The sequence below is a fragment of the Primulina huaijiensis genome, chromosome 18, assembly GCF_012295235.1.
Source record: "Primulina huaijiensis isolate GDHJ02 chromosome 18, ASM1229523v2, whole genome shotgun sequence".
Classification (NCBI taxonomy): domain Eukaryota; kingdom Viridiplantae; phylum Streptophyta; class Magnoliopsida; order Lamiales; family Gesneriaceae; genus Primulina; species Primulina huaijiensis.
In genome coordinates, this window is record NC_133323.1 from 7,528,535 (window position 1) to 7,551,686 (window position 23,152).

At 34.8% G+C, this 23,152-nt stretch overlaps 1 protein-coding gene and 1 long non-coding RNA gene across 2 annotated transcripts; both read left to right on the plus strand.

Moving 5' to 3' along the window:
* The first annotated feature begins 4,019 nt into the window (after window positions 1-4,019).
* On the plus strand, window positions 4,020-5,128 carry LOC140964123 (uncharacterized). Its single transcript, XR_012172823.1, has 3 exons — window positions 4,020-4,133; window positions 4,228-4,814; window positions 5,111-5,128. It is a non-coding gene; the product is annotated as an uncharacterized lncRNA (long non-coding RNA).
* A 370-nt stretch (window positions 5,129-5,498) lies between these two features.
* Window positions 5,499-10,656, plus strand: LOC140964122 (uncharacterized). The gene is made up of 2 exons (XM_073423660.1): window positions 5,499-6,218; window positions 10,552-10,656. Exons 1-2 carry the CDS (start codon window positions 5,540-5,542, stop codon window positions 10,590-10,592), a joined length of 720 nt encoding a protein of 239 aa, XP_073279761.1. The 5' UTR covers window positions 5,499-5,539; the 3' UTR covers window positions 10,593-10,656.
* The last annotated feature ends 12,496 nt before the right edge of the window (window positions 10,657-23,152 follow it).

The window sequence follows — 23,152 nt, forward strand, 5'->3', positions numbered from 1 at the left end:
GCCGATTAAAGCTTGAGGTATTCACCATTCAGGATCTGTGATTGCTGCAGAACTCATTGCCATTCAGTATGGCTTGATGCTCGGACTCCTCTCATGTTGTCCAAATGCTGCAATCGTCATTGGAGTTTCTCTGGTTTAATTATTTCTAACATTGTAGAGCTACTTCTTTCTGGTATAGTTTTCAGATCATATATATTTGGTCATGTTAGTCATTGTGCTATCAAGGTGGTACATCGTTTTGCGTACTTTGTTTTGGTTTACTCTTCACTTTTCTGTTAGATTGAAGGTTCTTAACTATCGTGTTTGATGGATGTAGCTATTAAAGATTTATCTAAAGAATAATTTGATTTCTCTTTAAAAAAAAAATTCATAATTAGTCATCACCCAATTAATATCATAATAAAGTGAACAATACATTTTATCATTCAGAAAAATTGCCTAATTAAAACAACAAAACTAATAGAAAAAAGGGGGAAAAACATAACCGATTTCTAATTTTTGTTTTCTTTTTTTTTTTGGCAAAAAAAGAAACCTAATGCTAGTGAAAAGTATACCAATTGGCAGCCATTTTTCCAACCCATGCAAAACTTATATTTAAAATTTAGATTCTTCTTATGATTTCATGGCACCGCCGCAGTTATCCCGATCTTAGAAGCAGCCTTCAGACGTTATCGGAGAATCTGAATTCCGGCCTGTGTCCTGCGCCGTTATAAGGTGGTTTTCCCGCTGCTGCTCCTCCTCCTCCTCCTCCTCCTCCCTTGGCAGCCATTTTTCCACCTGGGATTTTCTTGTCGAACCCGAACTCTATGTCTCCATCTCTCATGCTGAAGCTGGGTTTCTGCTTCGGTTCCCACTCCTTCGGGCCAAGATCGTGTCTCTGTTTCTGGGCTTTGGTGTTGTGGCTTGCCTGCTTCGGATGGTAGCGCCGCCGTCCGCACAGCCGTCCCAGAACACAAGCCACCGCAGACACCAAAATGATCACGGCCAAGACTACGAAAACAGGTCCGAATGAGCCGTTCGAGTGGGAAGAATTTGGCTGAGTAGCGATGGGAGCGGGGTAGAACTCAACTGGCTCTGATGACATTTTTATGTTTTTTTGTTTGATTAATTTGTACGGAAATTGGATGCAAAGAGATGGGATTATGCGTGGGGAATATTTTTTTTGTTCTTTGAGTGGAAATTGAGCCAACCTAGTGAGTTAATAAAGGAAGCAATCAATTTTAAATACACACGAGATTATAAATATTTTGATCTTCTAATCAGTCGAAATTTGGTTTAATATAATAATTTTATTTACACTTTTAGCTTTTCACTACCAATAACAACTTATTATCATTAATATCAAATTTTGACAAATTAAACAATAAAAATCTTATCAGGAGAATTTACAAGATGATTTTCGGAATTTTCAATAATTAGAAAAAATCATGTTTAAAAAAAACACATTATAAAGATTTTATCAAATATACATATGAATGCAAAAAATAATAATTTTACTTCTGATTTTTCAAAATTAAAACTTTTGTATTCTCTCGTAGACATTTTATGCTGAATTTGAAATTATATATAATATATATAATTTTTTTAATGGATCCGAGAGGGATTTGGTTTATAGATTCTTTGACAGTCATCTTATTTCTTTCACTTGAGTAGGTCTCTTGAAAGAAGATCTCACGAATCTTTATCTGTGAGACGGTTAACCCTAACAATATTCTGCATGAAAAGTAATATTATTAACATAAAAAGTAATATTTTTTCATGAATGACCCAAATAAAAAATTTATTCTCACAAAATACGACCCGTGAGACCGTCTCACATAAGTTTTTGTCCTTTCACTTTCATTTTGTTCTTTAGTTTTATTTTTCAGAGTATTTATTTTGTTTTTGGGAAGAAGGGTGGGTTTGAATGTCACATTAATCAATAAAGGGTGGCACATCAAAAAAGGAAAAGAAATAATCACTCAGCTTTTGCTTTAGTGTTGGTTGGATGGAATAATATTTGAATCATCGTCACGTCACTTTCTTGGTTCGACAATTATGTGCCAACATTTAGGGTTTTTTCTTGTTAATTTAAAAATTATAATAAATTTCAAAATTAATTTTTGAAATAAAAGAGTTGATGTACAATTAAAATTTTGGTGATTCACAAAATAATCTAAGGCTACCAAATTGAACAAGCACAAACGGTATATTTCAATAAAGCCTAGCCAATCTAAATTCTCGAAGTAAACCAGATCTCTCAAAGGCAACTGATGGATTTCTCAGACAAGATCACTTAGGGATGTCAACCTTATGGAAGATATATCAGTCAGACTCTGTCAAGATAAAGTCAGTTAAGCACAATTCGTACCAGTCGAACATTTATATAGTTACATTTATTTTCTTGAAAGATCATAGAAACATTCTTCAGTCAAGCTTATGAAATCAAAAGAATATCCTCCGTACATAACAGCTTTTAAAAACCGTTAAATGGCAGAATCCATGCGCACTACCTTTCGATACTATTTCAGGAAATGATAATGACTGATGGCTGCCAGATGCCATATTTGGAACCGAATAAACCTGATTTAAAAAGATTCAGATTTGAACATTAGAACTCATCTATAAAAGGCAAAGGATTTGAACCTTTCGAACTCTACACTTCTAACTTTGAAAACATGTTGAATTACTAAGTTTTTGAAAGTCCAACTGATTAAGAACTGCTAAAGCACATGCTTAAATTCTCATTCGATCTTTGCGATGAACATTAGTTCTAGAATGTATTTTTTATGAAATACTAGTAACCGATAGTAGGAGTCTCATTGATAAGATTGTTTAAGTTGTGTTAGCTATGAGTTTCAGTAGGCCAGAGATAAGTCTTGCTGAAGTAAGTTGTTACAAATCAATTGTAATTACCAAAGTCTTCTAGTGATATTCTTTTGGAAACGGAAGAAGGGGTAACGTAGAAGAGTATTTTATATGCTTATATCCATAAACAACTTTTTGCATACTTTATTTTTTATTAGTCACCTAGTCTAACTGACCATGAACCTAACTGTATTGCTATTCAAATCAGTTCAAAGAGCCTTTTCCACGCACCTATATTTTTTATGGCCTATTGAACCCAACTGACTGGAATATATTTCAGGTGTTGTTAATCCAATCGAATTTTTTTTTTAGATTTTTTGAATTGTTTTTTCCCATAATCAATCTTCCAATCCTAATAAGTGGTAATAAAGCCGTTTTATTCATGTCTATGAACATTAATACAAGATGGTATCTTTCAGCAAGATTTCGATGTTCTCAAAAGAAGATTTGGATGACCGGAAAGATCATAATTTATGTGAAGACCCGAAATCTTGCAACGAAAAAAAAATCTATATATGTCATAGGAAATTTTCGCTAATTTTGGCACAACATTTTTTGTTCCATACAATCATCATCTTGAAAATTTGAATAATCATTGTCCCTTCATTATTGACAATTTATCACCATGTGCAATATGGAAGTGCATCAATCTTGGAAGAGATTCATGCAATCAAAATCACTCTCCATTTGCACTTAAGGAAAACCAAAATCACTCATGAATCTCGGATGTCTATCTTGAATCAAGAAGAGGCCACGTTCATTCGGGAGAGAAAAGTGCAATCATCACTTTGATTAAGCAATCAGCGACATTCTTGGAGTGATACGGGCTTACCTTTATAGTTGGTGTAATGACCCGAATTCTTATTTTGAATGAAGTATTGATTAAGAGATAATTAAAGAGGTGTTAATTAAGTATTATTAACGAATTGATAATTTGATATTAATCTGTTGGATCCACCAATTTTGAATGGATAACCCGATCTACTTCCGATTACGTTATCTCGAGAAATCCAACCAGACGAATGAGGTTCTGACACGTGGCAAATAAGATTGATTCGGATTTCCGAAATAGTCCGGATGCAGCCTATAAATGAAAGTCGAATTCTTTTGTTTCCTACACCGCATCCTTCAGAGAGAGAGAGAGAGAGTTCTAGTCTTTTACCTTAGATTTTCTAGCCAGTTTTTAGGGCACTTTGGTGTCGGGAAGTTTCGGAGCTAGTATCGACTCGAGGGGGGGTCGGTGAACTGAGATCGAGACATAATCACCGGGATGACGACGGACGCAGGTATAATCCTAAAACCTTTAGGAAGAACTTTATAGCATGTGTGGTAATTCAGAATCTGGTTTGATAGTGATTTCATAGTATTGGTATTGTCTAGGTTAAGAGCTTTCTGTCAGATTGTTTTAGTGAGGTACGTGATGTACTGACTGAGATATCCAAGCGTAGTATACACACTTATATGCTGCATATTTATGTGTTGCATTATACATGTTTTACTGCTTTTGCATATTATGCATGACATATTATGTTGAGCCTGATATTTTTGAGATTTACCTCGTTTGTTGGGGCCGCTCAGCCCTATTCTGTATTGTGGACGATGGGGCATCGAGAGCTACAGTGTCCGACGGGACCCGCGGGCTCTGATGACCTGGACATTGTAGGTCCACGTCTTGATGATGAGTGTGGGAGCCAAAACATGCCTAGGGCAGATCAGAGACTACACACTCAGGCGCCTCTAGACTGAGCATGAGATTCTTGACTTGATCCTTGATATCCGAGCATATTGCATTTCGCATGCATCATATCAGTTTGTATACTCGTACATTCTCGTATTGGGCGATTGTCGCTCACGTCCTTGTTTTCATCTTGGGCACCCCATTCCACGGGGCAGGTCTTAGGTTGGACGGTTCGGACGACCAGGGCAGTGGCTAGAGCAGTTGAGTTTTCGGTGGTGATCCAGTGGAGGTTTTATGTGTGGTTTATCGTTTTCTCGTTCAAAATTATGTTTTCGATATGATTGTATTAATGTTTAACACTGCTGTTGTTTGTTCTGTTTTCGTTTGCGTTGTAAGATGATTAAGTTATTTGGTTTCCGCTGTTTAATTGTTGTTATTAAGATTTAATGTTGCATGCTTATTAGTCTGTTTAGTAGTGGCTCGGGTAAGGGCGCTACAGTTGGTGGTATCAGAGCGTGCGAAGATTTTTGGGACATTAGTAATTTTGTTGTGAGGATTTAGAGGTTGAATTTGGCTTCCTTTCAGATGTCAGGAGATGGAAGCAGTCACGGAAGTGTGGGACATGGTCGTTGTGGCGACGATGAGGCTGGCCGAGAACATCTTCGTAGAGATCGTGACGGAAGGCGTCACCGAGATCATGATGAAAGGAGACGTAAGAACCGTGTCAACATTATGGATTTCATGAAAATTGGACCTCCACTGTTGACTAGAGATTTGAATGCTGATGTTGCTGAAGCTTGGGTTGATATCATGGAGCAGTGTTTTCGAGTGCTGCAATATGACGAGGACGAGAAGATTGAGGTAGCCGATATCATGATCCAAGGAAAAGCTCGGAAATGGTGGAAACCTGTTTCTGCCATTCTAGTTCAGCAGCATGGGCCGATTCGTTGGGAACATTTTCGTCATGCCTTCATCAATCATCACTTCCCGCCAGCTCTTCGTCAGGCGAAGGAGATGGAACTGTTGACCATTAAGCAAGGAGATTCGAGCATTGGGGATTACCAAAAGCGTTTTACGGATCTGTTGTCGTACGCTCCTCACATCAGTGAGAATTCTGCAGCAAAATATTCTCATTTTTTTAATGGTTTGAACCAGGAGATTTTTGATCGGGTTTCAGTCTGTGACAATCCTACTTCGTACGAAGGATTAGTGAATCGTTGTCGTCAAGCAGAGATCAGTAGTGCTAGGAGGAAGGCTATGCAAGCTAGCAAAAGTTCTAGTTCGTTGGGACCGAGGGGTCAGTCTTACAAGAAGTCTGCATCTTCTTCTTCTTCCGGTTCTGGAGGGGTGCACAGCTTTGGTAGAAAAAAGCTGCAATGTGGCCATTGTGGAGGAAATTACCAGACGGAAAATTGTCGAAAAGTAACAGGTGCTTGTTTCAACTGTGGTGGTTTTGGTCACATGAAGAGGGATTGTCCTAATTTGGAGAATCAGAGTGTAGGCGGAGGTTCTATGGCATGGTCTTACAGTGGAAAACAGTCTGAGGCCACTGTACAACAGAAAGGTTTTCCTGCTCAAGGTTCTCGTCGTGGTGGAATATCACAAGGATCTCAGCAACGTCCACGAGTTCAAGGGCAAGTGTTTGCCCTAAACCAAGAACAAGCTGAGGAGCAAAACGAGAGAGTCATTGCAGGTAAATTTTTTTTATGTGGTATTCCTGCATATGTATTAATTGACACTGGGGCGTCGCATTCATTCATAGCATCAATGTTTGTTAAGAAGCATAAACTACCCTACGTGTCATTAGATGTTTTGATATCGGTGTCTACATCGATGGGACAAGAGGTTTTAGCTAAGCGACTTGTAGTAGACTGTTTGTTAGAGTTTGAAGGAGAATACTTGTCTGCCAATTTGATGATATTGGCTATGGAAGATTTCGATTGTATTATGGGAATCGACCTATTGACTAAGTATAGAGCGACAGTAGATTGTTATCAATGTCTCGTTCAGTTTCGTCCAGAAAGAGAGGAGAATTGGTTTTTCTTCGGTGAGGGAGCTCGACCTCCAATGCCACTAGTGTCTGCTATAAAGGCACAACGGGCTTTAGCGAAAGGAGGAGAAAGATACCTCATTTATGTTGTTGACGTATCGAAGGATGTGATCGACATGAAGAACATTCCAGTTGTCGATGAATTTCCTGATGTTTTCCCCGATGAGATTCTTGGATTTCCTCCGGAGAGGGAAGTGGAAGCAAAGATAGAGTTGGTACCAGGAACCGCACCTATCTCCAGAGCGCCTTATAGATTGGCACCAACGGAGATGAAAGAGTTGAAGCAACAGTTACAAGATCTTCATGATAAAGGGTACATTAGACCCAGCGTGTCTCCTTGGGGAGCACCAGTGTTGTTCGTTAAAAAGAAGGATGGTTCTATGCGGCTTTGCATAGATTATCGACAGTTGAACTGAGTATTCCAGGAGTATCTTGACAAGTTTGTCATTGTCTTTAGTGATGACATACTGGTATACTCTCGTAGCCTTGAAGAGCATGCACAACATTTAAGGATTGTGTTGTTAACCTTAAGGAATCACCAACTGTATGCTAAGTTGAACAAGTGCGAGTTTTGGCTCGACAGAGTTGTCTTCTTAGGACATGTTACATCCAAAGATGGGATATCAGTGGATCCTAGCAAGATCGAAGCAGTGTTGAGTTGGGCACGACCGGAATCAGCTCAAGAGATAAGAAGGTTTCTAGGTTTGGCAGGATATTACCGGAGATTTATCTCAGGATTTTCTCAGATTGCCAAACCATTGACGCAGCTGACGTGTAAGAATGTGCAGTTCGAATGGACACATGATTGTGAAAATAGTTTCAATGAATTGCGTCAACGTTTGACAACTGCACCAGTTTTAGCTCTGCCATCTGGATCAGGAGGGTACATTGTGTACACTGATGCATCACTTCTAGGACTTGGGTGTGTTTTAACCCAGAATGGTCATGTGATTGCATATGCATCCAGACAGTTGAAGAAGCATGAAGAGAATTATTCAGTTTATGATCTGGAATTAGCAGCGATTGTGTTTGCTTTGAAGATCTGGCGACATTATCTCTACGGAGAGAGCTTTGAGATTTTTGAAGATCACAAGAGTTTGAAGTATATCTTCACTCAAGCAGAGTCGAATATGCGCCAAAGAAGATGGATGGATTTGTTAAAGGATTATGATTGCGAAATCAAGTATCATCCAGGATCAGCGAATCTTACAGCTGATGCTCTTAGTCGCAAGGTGAGATTATCTGCACTTCAGACCAGTTTCATATCAAGTGTAATCCAAGATTGTTGTTCTCTGGGATTTCACTTTCGGCATAAGAAAGGAATGGAACAAATTCGAGTAACGAGTATTTTATCTGAACCGAAGTTGTATGCCAAAATTTGAGAAGCTCAGTTTTCTGACCCGAAAGTGAAAAAGTTAGCAAGGTTAGCTAATGGAGACAACACATCTGGCTTTGCGTTCCAAACAGATGGAACCTTGTGTCTGTCGGGAAGAATCGTAGTTCCAGAAGATTCTGAATTAAGAAACGAGATTTTATCTCAAGCCCATAGGAGTAAGTTGAGTATCCACTCTAGAAGCATGAAAATGTATAAGGATTTGAAAACCAGGTTTTGGTGGAAAGGTATGAAGAAAAGTGTTTACCAGTTTGTAGCCAAGTGTTTGGTTTGTCAGCAAGTGAAAGCTGAGCATTGACGACCAGGAGGACTACTTCAGAATCTTTCTATCCTTGAGTGGAAGTGGGAGGATGTGACAATGGATTTTGTCACCCACTTGCAGTTGTCTTCTAAGAATTGTGATGTCATTTGGGTTATTGTAGACCGATTGACTAAGTCAGCACATTTCATTCCGTATAGTCGGGAATATAGTTTCGATGGTATGGCAAGACTATACATCCAAGAGATTCTTAAATATCATGGTGTGCCAACAAGTATAGTCAGTGACAGAGATCCACGCTTTACCTCAAGGTTCGGGGGAAGTTTTCAAAAAGCGTTGGGAACGACATTGAGTCTGAGTACTGCCTATCATCCAGAAACCGATGGTCAGTCTGAGAGGACTATTCAGACACTCGAGGACATGTTGCGTGCTTGTGCTTTAGATTTTGGACCAGCATGGCATGATCATCTGCCGCTTGTGGAGTTTGCATATAACAATAGCTACCACAACAGCATTGGTATGACTACATTCGAAGCAGTCAAATGACGGTTTAAGGCACCTTGTGGTGTGGGGAATCATTTGATGTTATATGGTAGACATTGTCGTACTCCATTGTTTTGGGACGAAGTAGGAGAACGACAAGTGCAAGGACCTGAATTAGTGCAACAAGCACTTGACGTAGTGGAATTGATTAAGAAGAGAATTAAAGCTGCACAAGATCGTCAATCGAGTTACGTGAATACCAAGCGTAGACCTCTACAGTTTCAGTCAGGGGAAAATTTTTTCCTTAAAGTATCACCATTTCGCAGGGTGATGAGATTTGGACTCAAGGGAAAATTAGCCCCAAGATTCATCGGACCTTTTGAAATCTTGGAATGTGTTGGAAATTTGGCATATCGATTGGCTTTGCCGCCGTATCTGTCCAGCATTCATAACGTCTTTCATGTATCTTTGCTACGATGGTATGTAGCAGATGAATCGCACGTTCTTGGTCCGACAGATGTTCAACTTGAAGAAGACTTGACTTATGTCGAGCAGTCACTTTTAATCCTGGGTAGGAAAGAGAAAAAGCTCAGAAACAAGACCATTCCACTTGTTTTAGTGCAATGACAACGCCGAGGTACTGCAGAGGCGACTTGGGAGTTAGAGAGTCGTATGCGCTCAAAGTATCCGCATTTGTTTTGAGTTGTATCTTTGTAATCATGAGTTGTATTTTATTCAGTTGTTTTGTACTTCAGTTCTAATTTCGAGGACGAAATCTTTTTAAGGAGGGGAGGATATAATGACCCGAATTCTTATTTTGAATGAAGTATTAATTAAGAGATAATTAAAGAGGTGTTAATTAAGTATTATTAACGAATTGATAATTTGAGATTAATCTGTTGGATCCACCGAATTTTAAATGGATAACCCGATCTACTTCCGATTGCGTTATCTCGAGAAATCCAACCAAACGAATGAGGTTCTGACACGTGGCAAATAAGATTGATTCGGATTTCCGAAATAGTCCGGATGCAGCCTATAAATGGAAGTCGAATTCTTTTGTTTCCTACACCGCATCCTTCAGATAGAGAGAGAGTTCTAGTATTTTACCTTAGGTTTTCTAGCCAGTTTTTAGGGCATTTTGGTGTCGGGAAGTTTCGGAGCTAGTGTCGACTCGAGGGGGGGTCGGTGAACTGAGATCGAGACATAATCAGCGGGCTGATGACGGACGCATGTATAATCCTAAAGCCTTTAGGAAGAACTTTATAGCATGTTTGGTAATTTAGAATCTGGTTTGATAGTGATTTCATATTGTTGGTATTGTCTAGGTTAAGATCTTTCTGTCAGATTGTTTTAGTGAGGTACGTGATGTACTGACTGAGATATCCAAGCGTAGTATACACACTTATATGCTGCATATTTATGTGTTGCATTATACATGTTTTACTGCTTTTGCATATTATGCATGACATATCATGTTGAGCCTGATATTTTTGAGATTTACCTCGTTTGTTGGGGCCGCTCAGCCCTATTCTGTATTGTGGACGATGGGGCATCGAGAGCTACAGTGTCCGACGGGACCCGCGGGCTCTGATAACCTGGACATTGTAGGTCCACGTCTTGATGATGAGTGTGGGAGCCAAAACATGCCTAGGGCAGATCAGAGACTACACACTCAGGCGCCTCTAGACTGAGCATGAGATTCTTGACTTGATCCTTGATATCCGAGCATATTGCATTTCGCATGCATCATATCAGTTTGTATACTCGTACATTCTCGTATTGGGCGATTGTCGCTCACGTCCTTGTTTTCATCTTGGGCACCCCATTCCACGGGGCAGGTCTTAGGTTGGACGGTTCGGACGACCAGGGCAGTGGCTAGAGCAGTTGGGTTTTCGGTGGTGATCCAGTGGAGGTTTTATGTGTGGTTTATCGTTTTCTCGTTCAAAATTATGTTTTCGATATGATTGTATTAATGTTTAACACTGCTGTTGTTTGTTCTGTTTTCGTTTGGGTTGTAAGATGATTAAGTTATTTGGTTTCCGCTGTTTAATTGTTGTTATTAAGATTTAATGTTGCATGCTTATTAGTCTGTTTAGTAGTGGCTCGGGTAAGGGCGCTACAGTTGGTTATTCAAGCCTATATAAGAAGCAAACTCCCTCCCCATAACTTCAAGAATTCAAAATTTAGCATTTGCAGCAGCCTAGACGAAGCTCTACCGGAACAAGATGAAGCTCTACCGCAACCTTGTTCGAACGAAGTTCTTTTGGCACATCCTCCTAGCGTTTTAATCCAAACGAAATTCGTAAGTGTGTTTTTGCTATATTATAATTTGTACACTTGTCCTTCGTAAGTGTGTTTTTGCTATATTATAATTTGCACACTTGTCCTTTGTAAGTGCGCTTTTGTTATGTATATGTTCTTTCGTAAGTGAGTTTTTGTTTGCCACACTTGTTCTTCGTAAGTGGGCTTGTTTTAAAATATGTTGCGTATGAATTATTTCGTTTTTGAAAATTCGTTCGAGCATAATTCTTTGTTCACATATATTTCCTTCAAGATTTGTCAATTTATATGTTCAAAGCACTGTTAGGATTCGATTGGATATAGGAAAGGATTTCCGAACTATGACCCTTATACGGTGGGATGGTAACCGTTGTACGGCCTCACTCCATAGAGGATTAACATATTGGACATGGCATCACTCCTTAGAGGATTAACATATAGGAGACTGATATCAGGAAACCATGGAAATGAGATGACTTTCAGTGCTAAACAAGTATGCTATACGAGTAGGATATGTGATGACATGTTATGATTGTGAAATATGAATATTCGTTATTATTCAAGTTACGATATGCTATGTAAATTTGAATTCAAGTATATGTATATGTTGCTTCGTGTCTCGAACGGCCCCCCACTTGCTGAGTATTTCCTAAAATACTCACCCCTTACTTCCTCCCTACCCAAATAAGAATGAAGAACAAATGGATGAAGATGAGAAAGAGAAATTTTGGGGATGGTAGAAGATCCCGAGTTATTCCAGAAGTTTTAAATCTTAGTTTATGTTTATCGCTTCCGCACTGTTAAAATATTTTTAATCAGTTTATCTTGATATTAAAGTTGTAAAGACGATTTCTTTGTTGATTATGAGAAATAAACTGGTTTTGGTATATACTGTACTACGAGGCTTGTTGTTTGACGATTATGTGATTGTTGAGCAACGCCGGTGTCGACTAACCCCGGTCTCGGGGCGTGACAATTTATGCTCACCTAGCTGCTCAGGATTATGATATGTGACACGTTATTATTAATGGACCAATGAAGATTATAAAGCCGAATGATACACTAGCTCTTAACAGTGAACACATCAAACAAGGATCATATTTCCCTTTCTCTTATTTATAAAATGGGATAAATCAAATATTTGATACACCTTTCATATAATTATTGAATGCAGGAAAGAAAGTGTTGGATAATTTTATTTATATGAACTTATATGTGAATAATTATTTGTTGTGTTTGCCTATTAAGTTAAGCACCAAATTAAAGCGATTGGTTAAAGTTTTGGCTATTGAGCTTTAATGTATCTAATAGGTTGTGAGCCTTAAATGTATATAGACATAAATGTAATTTCTGTTTTCATGATGGGCTAAAAGAGAAATATCATAAAATAATAATAAACATTGTCTATATATGAGTTATAATCCCTAGATAGTGCACTTATGTTTCCTAATTTCTCCTCCATTAACAAAATAGTTCAGAAGATAAAACTAAAATATTCTCCCAAAGAAATTAGCGCGTAGATATTGAAGAGTAAGATAAGTTCTAAAGAATTCAAGATTATGGTTTCAAAAACGCTTCCACTTAAATTTTCAGTCAAATTCTAAATAATTTAGCATGATGGATTCTGTGATTTATGTATATTTTCACCAACAAGTGGTATCAGAGTCACTCGTGCTTGAATTATCGAGATTTAATTTGTTTAAAGTTTTGGATAATTTTTTTTATCCATATCTAGAAAAGAAAATTTTATTTGAAATTTTCTTGATATGACTGCCGCGCAAGCGCGCGGTGGCTTCCATTCTGGGCATACCCACACGCCTAGGACTGTCCTGGGCAGGCCTAGGCACAAAGAGGCACGATTTTGGGGTGCCCCGCGTGCGCCGTACAGAATTTTTCCTAAAACAATTTCAAATTTCAGGTTATTCGGTTTAATTTTAAATTCTTAATTATTTAAATAATGATAAGATTATACGTATTTTAAAATCGATAAATTGAAATAAAATGTCGCCAAAATGACATCTTTCATGGAAATTAAAATTTTTTGAAATACAAAAGGATTTTGGTACATGTGATTTATATTGATATTGATCGGCCCAAAGGAATGTCAATATTTGACATGATACATACTATCAGTACTTGATTGCTACGCAAGGATATCACTTACAAGTTAATCTTGTGTCCAAAAATAAAACATTAATGGAGTGCTAGGTATCTTATTTATGGGGTTTATATTATATAAATATATTGATTATTTTATTTGCATATATGATTGAGCATGTATATTTGGTTTTTTGTTTTTTATTCAGATTTGACTCATGTGAACATTCATTCCAACATAAATCATATATTTATGTTAAATTGCTCGAACTTTAAATCATGGTAAGAGAATTTACTGGTAGTTCTCGGAGTCATAGATTTGAACCTTGCGATAATGGTTGACTATTCTCCTACCATTAAGGACAAGAGTATCTATGATGATTAGAGAGTTTTGAAATGTGAGAGATATCGAATCGCATGTGTATGATGATTATGAAGAGAGTCATTCCAGAAACATTCAGGGGTACGACTAAGGTTTTCCTTTAGGACCTTGAAAAGAGGTTTGCTAAAAATGAAAAGTCTGAAATTTGTACATTCTTGTGAAGCCTCGTTTCAATGAGGTACATGAGTAAATGCAACATAAGCACTACAACAAAAATGGCCTTCCGCAGTGCGCATTGCACGCTGCAAAGTTGCAAGCTGTTGAAAGTTCAAGATTATCCGCGGCGTACATGTGCACGCTATTAATACTATTATTCATGGCGTGCATATGTACGCTGTTAATACAACTATCCGCGGCGTGCAATGTACGTCGTTAATATCTTTGAACATATAAATATTAGCGACGGTTTTTTATAAACCCGTCGCTAATTAACGACGGTTCCTAAACAAAGAGATCGTCGCTGAATTAGCGACGGTGTTTAAATTTAGCGACGGTCATAACACCGTCGCTACTTTTAGCGACAGTTCAAAACTCGTCGCTAAAGTTTTAGTAAAAATAAAAAAAATTTACTTTTATAGTTTAATAAATTTTAAAAAAAAAAACTATAATACAACTTTGATAACTAACACTTAAAAAATTAATCAAAATTGAAACAAAAAAACATACTTAAATCGAAATCAAAATCGTATAAGAGTGAAAATTTAAAATGTTGTAAAGTAGTGTGAAAGAAAATGAAATGAAAATCGGATATTTATAGATAATTTGCGACTATTAGCGACGGTTGTCCTTTAAACCGTCGCTATTAGCAACGGTTATTATAGAACTGTCGCACATAGCGACGGTTTATTATTAAACTGTCGCTGATTTACGCCATTAGCGACGGTTTAAAAATTCCGTCGCTATTAGCGACGGTAAAAAATAAACCGTCGTCGATCGTAGATCGGCGATAGTTTTTATAAACCGTCGCAAATATTAAATTAACGACGGTTTTAGTAAAACTGTCGCTAATTTAAAAATTCGAACCAATTTTCCGCAGCGTGCTAATAATATGCATGCCGTGAATAATACTATTGACGGCATGCAATCAATGTACGCCGTTAATGTCTAAACACGATTTTTTTTAAAAAAATGATTTACTTTTAACAGCGCACATAAACATGCACGCTGTTAATAATATTATTTACGGCGTTCTTTTATTGTGCGCTGCTAAAATTGCATAGGTTATCCGCAGCGTGCTTTTACTGCACGCCGTTATTTTTTTCAAGTGCAACACTATTAACAGCGCACGTATGAGTGCACGCCGTGGAAAGTAGTATTCGCAGCGTGCTTTTAATGCACGATGTTGATAAAGTGCTGCGGAAAATCATTTTTCTTGTAGTGAAGGGAGTAATCATACAGATGTCTCATCTTTCTTAAGGTTGAAAGCACTAAAGCTTGACCTTTCTGAGGACTTGCTGGTCCATTAGGTTTTAATATCTATTCTTGCATAGTTCAATCAGTTTAAAGTGAACTATAACTGTCAGAAAGAGTCTTGCTATCTGAATGAGCTCATCTTGCACTGTATTCCGGAAGAGGAAAGGTTGAAGCAAGACAAGAAAAAAAACGATCATTACGCATTTACATTGAAGGATAAAGGAAATAAAATAAAGAATAAGAAAGTTACGGAAACACAGCCTCCGAAGAAACAACAGAAAATCCCAGTGATTCTCAAAGATGTAGTTGTTTTATATGTAGTAGTAATGGGAATATAAAGAAGTACTGCACAAATTATCACTCTTGACGTGCTAAGAAATGTATGTTTCTTAATATGGTTTGTTCTGGGCTTAATTTAACTTCAGTTCCTAGACACATATGGTGGATAGACTCTGGTGTAACAACTTACATCAGTGTGTCTATGTAAGGTTGTTTGGATTGTCGAAAACCAAGTGATGCTGAAATATTCATTTACATTTATGACAGCATCAAAGTTCAATTTGAGCCAATAGAAAAATTTATATTATTGTTAAAGACTGGAATATATTTAGATCTTTTTGAAATATTTGTTGTACCATCTTTTAAAGGAATTTGATTTCTATTTCTGCGTGGAAAAAAAAATCAGTTATTCTTGTTCATTTGGAAATAGAATATTCAATTTGTTCATGATTCAAAAATAGTTGATTCTAGTTCTTTACTAGGATACGATATTATTTATTCTTTGGATGTTATTGTTTTATTTAATGAATTTCTGCAAACAAGTAGATGCACTACAAGAAAATTTATAAGTGAGAATTCAGTTGCATTATAACACAAGAGATTGGGTCATATCTCTAAAAAGAGAATACGGAGAATTGTGTCAGACGAAATTCTCGAACCTTTAGATTACACATATTTTAATAATTGTGTTAATTGTATAAAGCGAAAAAAAAAACCAACAAAAGGATATTTGAAGCCAACAGGAGTTCATGCATCTTAGAACTTATACATAATGATATATAGTGGATCATTCCATCTGGCTTTGGAATTGTCGAAAGTATTTTATAAAGTTCACAGACGGTTTTTCAAGATATGACTTTATTTATCTCATTCATGAAAAGACAAAGTCATTAGATGTGTTCAAAAGTTATAAAGTTGAAAATCAACTTGGCTTAAAGATTAAAAGCGTGAGATCTGACCTTTGGTAGTGAATACTATGATAGATATGATGGTTCAGGTGAACAACATCCAAGACCTTTTGCTAGATTCTAAGAAAATTGCGTTATCATCCCACAGTACACTGTGCCGGGTTCACCCATTATAAATTACATTGCTAAAAGACGAAACAAAAGGCTTTAGGATATGGTGAAGAATATGATTAGTCATTATACCTTGCAAGAATTACTATGGGAAGAGGCACTAAAGACCACAATATATATTCTTAAAGTTTCAACTAAGGCTGCGACCAAAACCTCTCATGAATTTTTGACAAGCAAAAAGCCTAGTCTTAAGTATCTTCATGTTTGGGGATGTTCAGCTGAGGCAAGGTCTTATAAGCTTAATGAAAAGAAACCGAACTCAAGGATGATCGGCTGTTATTTTATTGGATACTCTGAAAGATCAAGGGGTACAAGTTTATTATCCCACAAGTAAGTCGATTTTCGAGTTAGGAAATGTCCAGTTCTTTGAGGATGTTGAGTTTTCCGAGGGAGATACAATTAGGGATATTGTCTTTGAAGAAGAATATGTAAATATTTTACAAGGTATCTTGGGCATTGATCATGATTTTATTAATCACCTTGAACAAGACACAACACAACAAGACAATATTGTAGATCCCCTCATTCCAGATGAACAAACTCAAGCACATCCATAACCTATGTTATTAAAGGGATTAACTAAAGAGCGGATAAATGCAATGCTAGATGATTACATTGTATTTCTTCAAGAACATGAGGCGGACATTGGAATGATGGAGGATGATCCTATCAACTTCCGTCAAGCCATGGAAAGTTCTATCTCTTAAAAGTGGAATGATGCCATGAATGAGTAGATAAATTCCATGAAAGATAATGACATATGAGATCTTGTCTCATTGCCTAAAGGTGTGAAGCCTATTGGTTTCAAATGGATATTTAAACTCAAGAGCATTTGAAAAGAAATTTGGAAATATATAAGGCTTGTCTTGTCGCTAAAGGCTTTACACATAAAAAAAACTTTGATTATAAAGAGACTTTATTTGTGGTTTCTTCGAAAGACTCTTTAAGGATAATAATGGCTTTGATAACGCATTTCGATCTTGAGCTTTGTCATATTGATGTAAAGATTGTGTTTCTAAATGGTGACATTAATTAAACGATTTATATGGTACAACCAGAAAATTTTGTGTCTAAAGACTATGGGCTCATGCAGGCATCACGACAATGGTATTTCAAATTTCATTAAGTAGTCATCTCATTTGGTTTTGAGATGACTTTGATCAATGATTGTGTGTACCATAAGTTCAGTGGGAATAAGCATATTTTTCTGGTTTTATATGTTGATGACATCCAACTTGTTAACAACGATATAGAGTTGTTGCAAGACACCAAGAGATTTCTAATTAAGAATTTTGAGATGAAAGATCTTGATGATGCATCTTTTGTACTGGGTATCCAGATACATCGGGATCACTCTCAAGGTATTCTTGGATTATCTCAGAAAGAATATATCGAGACATTTCTCAAGCGATATAGGATGCAAGACTGTAAACCAACGGATACCCAATGGTTAAGGCAGACAAATTTAGTCTCAAACAATACCCCAAAAATGATTTTGAGGAGAATGAAATGTAGAAGATTCCCTATGCATCTGTAGTAGGGAGACTAATGTATGCTAAGGTTTTTACATGTCCAGATATTGCGTACGTGACATGAATATTTTGAAGATATTTAAGTAATCCAGGAGTTGAACATTGAAAAGCAGTCAAAAGACTCTTATGGTATTTACAGATAACAAAAGATTACATGCTCATAGATCGGATGTTAGATCAGATTGAGATCATTTTGTATACTAACTCTGATTTTATAGGTTGCCAAGATAGTATGAAAAAACTAAATTGGGCTATATTTATTTGATGGCAGAAGGTTGTCCCATGAAAGAGTTCTAAAAGGTTATTTATTATAGCTTTTTTTTTTTTTATCATGATAGTATATTTTTTAGTTTGTTATGTTGCATCCAATCAAGTTTTAGTTGTTAAAGAAAAAATTCAAAGTAGATAGTTGTTTATAAATCAATTCGGTATAAACCATAATTGTGAATTCAATTATTAAAAAACTATCACCCAAAAGGTTATGTGAAAATTATTTGTATGAGTGTTTGGTCAATTAAAGATATTCAGTTTAAGTGGGAGTTTCTAATTTTAAATGTTTTATAGACATGTTCAGTAATTCGGTTTATGGTCATATAAATTTATTTTCTGCTGAAATAAATTTCAAGTTAAGTCATGTTTTGATTATGGTTTAAAGTTTGATCTCAATAAGGTTTAGAGAGGACCAGTTGTAAATAGACATGTTATGATCACATTGCATGAAATTTTCATGTTACACATCCACTTCATAATTCATGTCATTCAGTTGTGTTGGAATATGTGATCATTAATAGGTCTAGTTATCTTGAGTGTATCAAAGACTGCTTTGATCATAGGTTGATGTGGTTGATGAACCAGATTGGTTATAGATACATTTCGAACTGACAACATTTTTGAGCTCATAAGATTATTTTCACAAACATAATTATAAGGTTGCACATATAGTCTAAGTGGGAGATTGTTGGATCAATTTAATTTATATGGGTTTTATGTGAATAATTGTGTGTTATGGTTGTCTATTAACTAAATCTAAAATTAAAGTGATCTGTTAAAGTTCTGGTTGTTGGGCTTTAATGTATCTAATAGGTTGTGCGCCTTTAGTGTATAGATAATAAATGTAATTTATGTTTTTATATATGATGGGTTAGAACAGAAATATCAGAAGATAATGACAAACATTATCTATATATGAGTTGTGATATTCAGATTGCGCGCAATCATGTTCTCTATTCTCTCTCCTGTTAAGAAAATAGTTCAGAAGAGAAAACTAAAGGATTCTCTCAAAGAAAAGAGCACGCAGATCTGGAAGATAAAAGCAAGTTCTATCTTCCTCTTAAGTTTTCAGTCAAATTCTTAATGATTTAGCGTGATGGATTTTGTGGTTTATGAGGATTTTTCCCAATTTCTTGGTAAAGATATCCGAGCAGCTCGTCAACATGTATGCACAGATGTTTCTCGATCAATTTTGTTCTTTTTTGAGAGGGTTCTATTGGAAATTTTTATGAATGACATTTGATTGATTCATTTTATTATGTACTTATATGACAGATTGGTTATCGTCCACAATTTGATCCTCTGCTTGAGTTTGTCACTGTCCGGGAACATCTTTATCTCTATGCAAGAATAAAAGCATACCAAGACTATTAACTTGAACGTGTAAGCTACCATGACAATTTGTTTCCTTCAATTGCCATTAACACTCATGTTTTATGAGAATCAAGGCAGGGGCATGTATTTTACAGTAGTGATTGAAAAGTTGGTGGAGTTTGACTTGTTGAAGCATGTTTATAAATCATCATATACATTAATTGTAATTGCGATGATTGGAAATCCTCCTATTGTCATTCTTGACGAGACATCTACTGGTATTTGCTTCTCCACTACTTTGTATCTTTCTATTAGAATGATAGAACTGTTACAAAAAAACAAAAAAAAAAAACTCGATGATTCTCAAAATTCACCTTGTCTTATGAATTCAAAAGCTAGTCATCTTTCTTTTACAATCCTTAGCATTCGCATCCAAGAAATAGAAAATAAAAAATCAGAAGATTTTCTCTATCATGGCCCAATTGGTTAGCCAAGGCTCGTCTACTCGGGTTTATCAATGCATCACGCACGACCGTTTCAAGCAGAAGGATCAGGCTTGGGATTTTCATTTAGTGTATCTCTATCTCTTTCAGTTTGTATTTTCATATAAGTCGTGTGGATTACACATGAAAAGGATATGTGGTTTTCTTTTTGAATATTGTTATCTCTAGGTGTCTTAGGTAGAGGAAACTCTTGGTGTAATTATTTTCATTTTTTTATTAATAAAGATCATCAGTAAAATTTTTTAAAAAGTGTGACGAGATTGAGAGGTTCTCCCAAACGAACCTCGCCTTAAATTGACAAACAATAGGTAGTCAAGGAAGAAGATCAAACAAACAGAAACACACATTGAATCATCACAATTTTGTGGTGAACCGACACATTACACGATCCAATTCCAAGCTCGTAACATACTGGTACCAAAGACATGGGTAATGGGTGATTCAGTGATATTGAAACAGTTGAAAGCATTTATGAAGATGTACATGGAAGACAAAAAGAGCACGATCTCCAACATCATGAACTTCGGGCTCAAATAAAAGAACTCTCACTCAGCATTGATGTTGTACGTCATGAATCATTTAGCAATAACGTGTGAATATTTTATGAAATACTCAACAAGTAGAGGCCGATCGAATACTCATAACATATGAAATATTCCAAACATGAATATATATTAATAGAGAACATAATGTATCGTAAAAATATCGTGAATATGAGGCACTGGAATTCATTTTCTTTCCATGGTTACTGATATCTTCCCTAATTTTAATCTTAAGGGGTGAAGACGTACAACTGTTATAATCTTACTGTATATGAGCCATAAAATAGTTATAATCTCACTGTATATGGGCCATAAAATGGTTATAATCTCATTGTATAAGGACCATATCTAATCATATCAGGAAATACTCAGTGAATATCAGTCCATCATTTTTAATCCTCTAAAGGGACGAGGTCATACAACAGTTATGATCCTACCGTATAAACGTCATATAACGGTTACAATATCACCGTATAAGAGACATATCTTATTATAGTTCGGAAATACTGTCCCATATCAAGTTGAATCATAGCAATGATTGAAACATGATCCTTAAATAGGACGTGATAATATTGAAACGAAGGAAACATACTTGATGAAATTTTTAAAACATATCCAGAAAACCGCCTGTTTTTTCTTCTCGAAAATGGCCAACACCCAATGAATCTAGCACATATGGGATGACCATATGGAGAATAAAAAGTGTGTGTCTTGACATAGCTTGATATAAAAAAATCCGCCAAAAGGATACTCAAAAGGAAGAGAGTTAAATAATTTTTTGGATATGTACATGTATGAAATTCAGCCAACTTGCAGAAGCATATGCGATGTATTGAACTGGTAGATCGATATGAAATTTGGTCAACACATTAATGAGAAATAGAAATAAATTGTGAATTTTAGATATCGGCTTTGGAGGTCTTTTGAAGCAGTATCTGGATGACGAACAGAAGTTGTAGATTTCTCACATAGAATCTATGCAGTTTTCTTGCGAATGTCAGTTTTGGAAATCAGACCGTTAGATTTGGCTGAAATTTGGATATGATATTTAAAATGTGGGTCGGTATATTTTGAATGGCGAAGATTGAATTTTTAGCAATATATTGATGACAATAGCGTCTAGAGTGTTGCCTTTGTGATGTGATCTTCTTCAAACATTTGACCACGGTTTATAAAGAAGAGTGGTGAGATGGAAAAGGAAACCATATCATGTCCATTAATTGACCATATAATGGTCTTAATCAACCATGAATTGGTTGCAAACTGGTTATTCAAGAGGATATAAATTTGGCTAATCAAGAGATCATTAAATTAGCTATACAAGAGGCCATATGACAAAAAAATGGTCAAATGTGTCATTAATTAGGCCATTCAATCTTTGAAAATGAGATAATATGGGAAAATAAAATTTGAGTTTCACGGGCTAAATTTTGGATTTTAGGTGTTAAGAAAGAAGCTGAAATTTTCGTGGTTCGAAATTTCAGGCTCTCACACAACATGCAAGAATTCATCTAACTTTTGTCCCCTCGTTCTCAGAGGTTTTGTTGGATTTCCAATTACCAGTTCGAGTGGATATTTTTGTTCCACCGAACGCTAGGTTCAAAGGAACCTTGATCTTGCTGTTGAATAGGTTGATCATCAATAACATCAACGAGATTTTCCTATTGATGTACTTTTGGCTAGTTATCAACTTTGGCTCAATTTCTTCAGAAACTAGACTGACTGGAGGACCTTCTTGTATAGTTGTATTTGTTTTCATAAACTACTCCGTCGATCTTCTCAAATATATCCACATTGACTGTTAGAATAAAAATTAGCAGCATATAATCTATTAATCAGGTCAAGCGTCACGTTAAAAAAAAAAAAAAAAAAAAAAAAAAAAAAAAAAAAAAAAAAAAAAAAAAAAAAAAAAAAAAAAAAAAAAAAAAAAAAAAAAAAAAAAAAAAAAAAAAAAAAAAAAAAAAAAAAAAAAAAAAAAAAAAAAAAAAAAAAAAAAAAAAAAAAAAAAAAAAAAAAAAAAAAAAAAAAAAAAAAAAAAAAAAAAAAAAAAAAAAAAAAAAAAAAAAAAAAAAAAAAAAAAAAAAAAAAAAAAAAAAAAAAAAAAAAAAAAAAAAAAAAAAAAAAAAAAAAAAAAAAAAAAAAAAAAAAAAAAAAAAAAAAAAAAAAAAAAAAAAAAAAAAAAAAAAAAAAAAAAAAAAAAAAAAAAAAAAAAAAAAAAAAAAAAAAAAAAAAAAAAAAAAAAAAAAAAAAAAAAAAAAAAAAAAAAAAAAAAAAAAAAAAAAAAAAAAAAAAAAAAAAAAAAAAAAAAAAAAAAAAAAAAAAAAAAAAAAAAAAAAAAAAAAAAAAAAAAAAAAAAAAAAAAAAAAAAAAAAAAAAAAAAAAAAAAAAAAAAAAAAAAAAAAAAAAAAAAAAAAAAAAAAAAAAAAAAAAAAAAAAAAAAAAAAAAAAAAAAAAAAAAAAAAAAAAAAAAAAAAAAAAAAAAAAAAAAAAAAAAAAAAAAAAAAAAAAAAAAAAAAAAAAAAAAAAAAAAAAAAAAAAAAAAAAAAAAAAAAAAAAAAAAAAAAAAAAAAAAAAAAAAAAAAAAAAAAAAAAAAAAAAAAAAAAAAAAAAAAAAAAAAAAAAAAAAAAAAAAAAAAAAAAAAAAAAAAAAAAAAAAAAAAAAAAAAAAAAAAAAAAAAAAAAAAAAAAAAAAAAAAAAAAAAAAAAAAAAAAAAAAAAAAAAAAAAAAAGAAGAAGCTAAAATTACAA

Excerpts from the sequence above, each read along its gene's own strand:
- LOC140964122 (XM_073423660.1), top strand. The coding sequence starts at position 5,540 with ATGGAACTGTTGACCATTAAGCAAGGAGATTCGAGCATTGGGGATTAC. Across the intron at positions 6,219-10,551 it reads AAACGAGAGAGTCATTGCAG|GTCTTAGGTTGGACGGTTCG; the intron begins GTAAATTTTTTT and ends TCCACGGGGCAG.